Below are 7,789 nucleotides of genomic sequence, written 5' to 3' on the forward strand. Positions count from 1 at the left end.
AGAGCCTTTCTAAATCTCACTCTCTAAATTATCATTTAGATAATCATTTGTATAAAAATCGTTTTCTATATCTTTTCATTCTCCAACAGTTTTTCTATATCTCGTGAGTAGTCTAGAGAGTCATTTCTCATCTTCTATTTTTGGCTAGCAAAAAATCTAGAATAAAAGATGATTATATTTGGATAACCATTTAGACAAACCGTTGGAGGATAGTTTTTCACTAAAATCTCTATTCGTGGCATTTAAGAAGGGAATAGAGAGTCCTTGAGATGCTCTAACCCATAAACACGCACGGACTCTGAGGTCACCTCAGGACTGTGGCGTAGGCCGGCATGTAGATGATGTGAATGCTTATATAGTTATATATATATAACGCGACAAGATAGAAGGTTGGACCATAAGCTTGCTAGCTTTCAAACGACAAACTGCTTACACTGCAATGCTCTCGATGTCGACGACGTCAAGGGACAGCCTGGTGCTGGGGCGGGTGGTCGGCGACGTGGTGGACCCGTTCTCGCCGACGGTGGCGCTCCGGGTCTCCTACAACGGCCGGCGCCTCATCAACGGCTCCGACCTCCGGCCGTCGGCGGTGGCAGCAAGGCCTCGCGTCGAGATCGGGGGCACCGATTTCAGCCAGTCCTACACGCTTGTAAAGTGTTCCTCCATGCATCTCTTTTGGCTGATATTAGTCCTAATTATTAAAAATCAGCCTTGCTTGACGTGCGTGCATGCATGTCCTATTGCCATTCCTAGCTAAGCTAACTGATTATTCATGATGCGTTCATTTACATATGCCGTCCGCGTGGCTCTTGGATCATCGAATCAAAAGGTTATGGTGGATCCTGACGCTCCCAACCCGAGCAATCCGACGTTGAGGGAGTATTTGCATTGGTACCATATGTACATATAATTAATCCTCGCACATACTCCATCCGTTCCAAAATAACTGCACATCTTAAGAAATGAGTCAAATGCTATTTTAAATTTAACTAGATTTAAAGTTGAACTTCAAAAATTAAGTGAGAAGTGCAGCTATTGTGGGGTGGAGGGAGTAAAGTATTGTGTTTATGTTCTAAAAGCCATGCATAGTTATATTTGGATTTCATTGATCACCTTTCATTTTGCAGGTTGGTGACAGATATTCCTGGGACAACTGAAATTGAACATGGTGAGTAGAAAAGTGCAGTAGCTAGAAATGCGTTGTGCATGTCAGCAACATCACGTGTCTTTTTTTTTTTGGCGAATTAGCAGCATCACGTCTCGATTGCATTGTGATCCACTTTTGAGTGAGGAAGTAAGAGAGCTCAAATCAACATCAGATAATTAAATGCTTCGATATTACACCATAAAACTAGACAATATTCTATGTGCCAATATAATTCAAACGGAAGAATTCTAGCCCGAACCTAAAGTCGCACCGGTGGTCCAAAGGGTCCAGTGGTGATGAATATAACTCATCACCGCCGGATGATATGCCGCTTGAGCCGGCGACGATGAAGTCTTCATCATCGTTGAATCATATACCGAAACGGTGGTGATACCGCCCTCGTTACCACCAGATGAAACAACGAGCCGGCGGTGATAAAGTATTATCACCGCAGGTTTTGATCGGTGGTGATAAGCCTGGTTATCACTGTCCACTTTCATCACCAATGCTGATGAAAACTGGTGGCGAGGTGGAGGAGGACGGGGGTTATAGCCGCCAGTGATGAGGTTTGTGCAGTAGTAGAGTATCGGAGAGCGTCAACTAATAAAATTATGTCATGCATGGGCCATTTCTTCTTGGTCCTGGACTATAGGGACTCTGGATTTTTAAGCATGGCGCCTTCTTAGAAATTAAACCTAGCTAGAGTGGTTACTATGTTTGTGTTGATGTGTTATGAGTGAATTGAGGAAGAAATATACAACTTATTACAAATGCTTCCTTTTGATATTATACATGAATACAACTTTGTACAAATTATTTAGGATTCAGTATGTATCTTTTAATTGTATAATCAAAGCCATTCCAATTATCTCTAGCTAGCTTTACGCTTTCATCGACCGTTATTCGTGCACCTTCTACTCTCTGTAAGTAAACCTTTACAGTTTGTCTTAATTATTTCTCAATATATGATGAGCTTGTTTAGATATTGGACAATTGAAACTCAAAAGATGGCATGCTTCGTTCTAAATCTAGGAAGGCTCCAAAGCCCCTGCCTTATTCCAAATTGCATCGGGTCAATGCATACTTATACATGCATTATGATCACTGCATACTGATACAGACATCATGTTCTAGTATAATCTGACTGGTGGCAAGATGTTTGAGTTATTGAGTAGCTTTCTTTTTTAGTGCTTCATACCTCAATTTTTTTATATTACATGTATGTAGAAGTATCATACAGAGTACATATCACAAAAATTAGACACCATCATTACAGTACAGACCGGTAAAAGATGCATACATATATAGAGAACACGATTAAATTCATGAATGATGAGTTTGCTGATAAGGAAGTTAATGAAATGAACATGTGAACACTGTGAATAGCTAATTAGTGTCCTCTAACCTACTATGGACGATGACGGACATGTTCTTGTAGGAATTAATACTTCACTGTTTTGAAGTCCTACAGGTTAGTGCATGACCATTGGATCCTCTTATACATCAATTCTAGAACTTGTGAAACATGCATAATCAAACACTTTGCAAAATTGTAATATTAAACATTTATTATATGTGATTTATTTTAATATCATTTTTTGAGGGGTGAATATAATTTTTTGTTTGTGGAGAAATTATATTAGACTGTTGAATTCTCAAACTTTTTTACTAAAATAATGTGATACGGATCATATAGTATATATATTTTAAAAAGATGAGTATTACTTTGTTCAATTAATTATGATCATCATAGTATTAGTTCAAAAACGGAGACATGTTTCGAAGAACGTACGTTGTCCATCCGATATATCTTCAATCAAAAAAAAACTTGAAGCTCCAACCCACTATATATGGACGCGGCCACAAACAAAAGGAACTCGGACTAAATGTATTTTTTTGTTATATTATATTATATAGTTCAACTGCAATTCTCTTTTCATAGTAATTAATTAACAAATCTATATCTATAATCCTCACTATATGTTTTATCTAATAATATGTAAATCATCTACATCATCTCCTGCTAATTATCTACATCTCTCATTAACAACCATCTTATCCCACTAAATTCCGACCACTTAATATAAGTTATCCACTAAACGGAGTTACTACTTTTGATATATAAGAGATATAGAAAGCATCCGTGTATTACGATTTGTTTTGTTGTTTTATCATCTTATACAATTCGATCTAATTTTATTGGTTTTTCATTGATCCTTTTATTGTAGTCTTGCTCAGTTTTGATAAGAATGAAAGTAAACATACGTAAGTTGAGCTCATACATGTAATATTTTTATTTCTATGAAAATTCCACGACAACGCGTGGAATATTATTCTAGTCTGGTAAAAAAAAGGAGAAATCCATGCATGGGTGATTCCGTATGCATGGATATGCGTTTCCAATAATTGGCTGCATACACGCACGCACGCAGGTCGCGAGGTGATATGCTACGAGAGCCCTCGGCCGCCGGCGGGGATCCACCGCGTGGTGTTCGTGCTCTTCCAGCAGATGGTGCGCGGCTCCGTCGACCAGCCGCCGCTTCTCCGCCACAACTTCTGCACCCGCAACTTCGCTGTCGACCACGGCCTGGGCGCCCCCGTCGCCGCCGCCTTCTTCACCTGCCAGCCCGAGGGTGGCACCGGCGGCCGCCGCCACGTCCTCCGCCAGCCAAGGACATCGCCGGCGTCCTAGCTATCTAGCTGCAGAATGGCCGCCAGTGCGAGTACGTACGTGCCACAAACGTACAGGCTACGACGACGACGACGTACGTGTACGTACGCACTTTATCAGCACGATGATGATACGTATATACATACATGGTGTATGTGTACGTATGCACGTACGCAAGCGACAACCTAACGACGTCCCAAGACTAAGAATCTCGTGTGTGTGTGTGTGTGTGTGTGTGTGTGTATACTGCGGTTTGTGATTGATCATGGTGAATTATACGGAGTACTAGCTAGCCTGCTGTATTTCATGGAGCTGCATGAGATACCTCTTGCAGTTAGTGCATGTGTGTACTCGCGTACGTAGTTAACCTGTGATCACCGAGAAATAAAATAAATGTCGTCCCAGTTTATTAGTAGCCTGTTTAAATTACTCCGTACAAAACTAATGTAGCAATTTCAAGCATTTCGACATGATAACTTAGATAACTTAGCATTTTGAAATGGCAAAAGAAAAAGAAAAGGTATATGCTAGTTACATGGAATATTTATTTATTATCATTTTATTGTACCCAAAGCAGTAACGATACTAATGATGAAAATATTAATAACAAGGTGATAGGTGAGAGCACCAAATAGTTACATCTGGATTATGCAAATGGCATATACGGACATCTTCCGTGGTTCTGACCCATTAACCCCTACACATTCCTTACTAACTCTATAGTACTTGAATAATCTGAACAGAATTTTCTCTTTCCTTTTCAGAAGTATTAATTTTCAAATGAACTTCTATGAAAAGTTAGACATCTAACTGTTGACTGATCAATGGAAAAGGAATTGCGCACTCCATTACCTGAACCAAATGCAAACTCCAATCAGAACCTGACCTGAACCAAATGCATAATCCAAACAGGAATTAGCCAATTAGGCAAGTCGATTACCATGGCCGTCTGGGCACTGGCCGGCTGCCAGGCTGCGGCTGGCTCCTGGCTGGCTTGGCTGTTGCGTGTTGCCTTGTCGCTGATGCGGCTGGGCGTCTGTGCCCTGCGGCTTGCCCGCCGGAGCCCCTGCTCGCAACTGCCGACTGGCGGCCTCGCAGTCGGCACGGGGGCGGCCGGCGTCGTTGGCTGGCTTCGGGTGACGGGAAGTTTCTCACGCCCGTAGAGAAAGGGAAAGAGGTGGGTTGCGTGGGACACGGATTGGACCTTACTGGACCTAAAGAGGAAACGCCGGCGAAGGTGAAGAAAAGGCCCAAGTCGCGACTACTGTCTTCTACAACCTCCAGGTCGCATCTCCAGCCCCTCCTATGCTTCAAAAATACTGCAAACTTCATGGAGATTTCATGGGGGGCTCACGTTGATGCTCGGATGCCTTCAGAGACGGCCCTATCTCCGTCTTCTCCTTACACGTGCTACGGGCTCCGCGCTCTACGTTATGGGTGGTCGGTAGCGGCTCCTTGGTCACTTCTGTTCCTCCTACACGTGCACGGGCTCCGCGCTCGGCGTTATGGACTATGGGCTAGCTAGGGCTGTAGACTTAGCTACACACTAACTGGTCGGGCGGTTTATATTAAACATAAATATATTTTTGCTCCAACTGATCGCCGAACTGCATACGCCGTTTCATAACCATTGCTCATTTTTCTCCAGAGTTCATTTATTTTTACATCATGTACTACCCGTTCTACATGTTTGTATTGCAGGATCCTCGTCCAGGTGATCGGACCACCTGGTGCTCGGACTTCTCCACCGATCAACTGGTCGGACCGCTTGGTTCATGGACTCCATCGTCGACCAGTTGATCAGACTGTTCGTCGGTCGCTTCTACTCAATGTTCACTTTGCCGCCGACCAGTCGACCAGACTGTTCATTGCTCGTGCTTCATCGCCAGCGACGTCGGTTACTCCTCGGCCCTCAGATTCTTCATGCTCGAGGACTAAGTGGGCACACTTAACCACACGGACGTCGTCAGCTACGTCGGTGCTCGAACCTCGCCGCCTACGCCGAGGACTCCTCGGTGCTCGAACATCGCCAGCGACGCCTGGGACTCCTCGCTCCTCGGTGCTCGGTCATCGCCAGTGACACCGGGGACTCCTCGCTCCTCGGTGCTCGAAGATCGCCAGCGACGCCGGGGACTCCTCGCTCCTCAGTGCTTGGTCATCGCCAGCGACGCTGGGGACTCCTCGCTCCTCGGTGCTCGGTCATCGCTAGCGACGCCGGGGACTCCTCGCTCCTCGGTGCTCGGACATCGCCAGCGACGTCGGGGACTCATCGGTGCTCGGTCATCGCCAGCGACGCCGGGGACTCCTCGCTCCTTGGTGCTCGGTCATCGCCAGCGATGCTGGGGACTCCTCGCTCTTTGGTGCTTGGTCATCACCAGCGACGCCAGGGTCTCCTCGCTCCTCGGTGCTCGGTCATCGCCAGCGATGCCGGGGACTCCTCGCTCCTCGGTGCTTGGTCATCGCCAGCGACGCTGGGGACTCCTCGCTCCTCGATGCTCAAACATTGCCAGCGACGCCGGGGACTCCTCGGTGCTCCCTTGGTGGTCGGATCTTGCTACGTCTCGTCGGTGTGCTATCAAGCTGCTTCATGCTGTTCAGATCAGGGTGCTGATCTTAGACAGCATGTCTGGGGTCTTGATACGCGCATGTCAGACGACGTCGGTAAGCTTTTAGACTTCTTTTTCTTTGACCCTGCTACAAGATTCATTCTTCATCTTCCAGCAGGCTCGGGGACTAAGTGGGCACACTTCACCTTATGGTGAATGTGCTTGTTCTCATCTCGAGGCTACGCCCAGGGACTGGCTGCCTGCTCGGCTAGTTTTCTACTTTATGACCCTGGCACCACGTAACTATGTCACCTACTGTCAGGCTCGGGGACTAGCTATGGGGGTATGGCCCCCAAGACATGGGCCACACCATCAGAGGTGGCCCGGCCTACAAGATCAAGGCATGCATGGCACTGCTCGGCGTGCACCGTAAGCTATTATGTAGTACCAAATAGGCTACTTTACTTGTAACCCTGCCCTTCCAGACTATATTAGGAGAGGCAGGGGTCCCCTAGCGGACACAACGATCCATCTAGATCTATCTACTACATCTCAATACAATACACCAAAGACATAGGACGTAGGGTATTACGTCGATTAGACAGTCCGAACCTTTCTAAACCGCTGTCTCTGCGCCTTGTGTCACCATCTGGTTCCTGATTACACGCACCCCCACCGACAAATCTACCATCGTGGGATACCCCTCGGTGGACTATCGACGATATTCTATCGACACGCGTATCTCTGTCGATCAATCTACCTTTGTAGGATACCCCTCGGAGGACTACCGACGATATTCTGTCGACAGTTGACGCGCTAGGTAGGGGTGTGCATGTTGTTTCCATGATGAACAAGATGGTACATTTTGTAGGCTCTTCATCCTCTCCGAAGCCCGACCAGATCTTTATGGTTGGATCGATCTCCTAGGTCATCAATGCTGACGGGGACGAAGAGATCATCGAGCCGGTGTAGATCAATTCTATGCCGACCACACCAGCATCTGCAATAGCAGATCCAATCTCAAAACTGCCTCCGAGGTCGTCTTCACCAACAACTCATCGCCTGCTCCACGCTATCCTAGGAAGTAGATCAACAACGATGATCTGATCACATCCATCGATTAGGTTGGCCAGAAGCTCGTCGACTGCCTTTCTATCATGGAATCAGCTCTGACCACTTTGGTTCAGCGCCGACCACCCTCCAACTTCGACCTATCAGAGACTAGTCGGGAAACTTTAGGGGTTATGGCTGCCACCCATCGGGACGCCCTAAGGGGCAAATTTGCCGACCAGATGGGAGACGTCTATCCTCTCATCGACCAGATCGCCGACCAGCTCTCACCGACTGTTAATATGCTGTAAATCGGCCGATGCTCGAAGCATCCCTCCACATCATCCTAGAGGAAAGCCTAGACTCTAAGTCCTA

General features: G+C 46.1%; 1 protein-coding gene across 1 annotated transcript; it reads left to right on the forward strand.

Annotated features, from left to right (window-relative positions):
• The first annotated feature begins 297 nt into the window (after positions 1-297).
• LOC136457432 (protein FLOWERING LOCUS T 1-like) lies at positions 298-4,049 on the forward strand. The gene is made up of 4 exons (XM_066457459.1): positions 298-649; positions 830-891; positions 1,128-1,168; positions 3,580-4,049. Exons 1-4 carry the CDS (start codon positions 440-442, stop codon positions 3,837-3,839), a joined length of 573 nt encoding a protein of 190 aa, XP_066313556.1. The 5' UTR covers positions 298-439; the 3' UTR covers positions 3,840-4,049.
• The last annotated feature ends 3,740 nt before the right edge of the window (positions 4,050-7,789 follow it).

Source organism: Miscanthus floridulus, chromosome 6, assembly GCF_019320115.1.
Source record: "Miscanthus floridulus cultivar M001 chromosome 6, ASM1932011v1, whole genome shotgun sequence".
Classification (NCBI taxonomy): Eukaryota; Viridiplantae; Streptophyta; class Magnoliopsida; order Poales; family Poaceae; genus Miscanthus; species Miscanthus floridulus.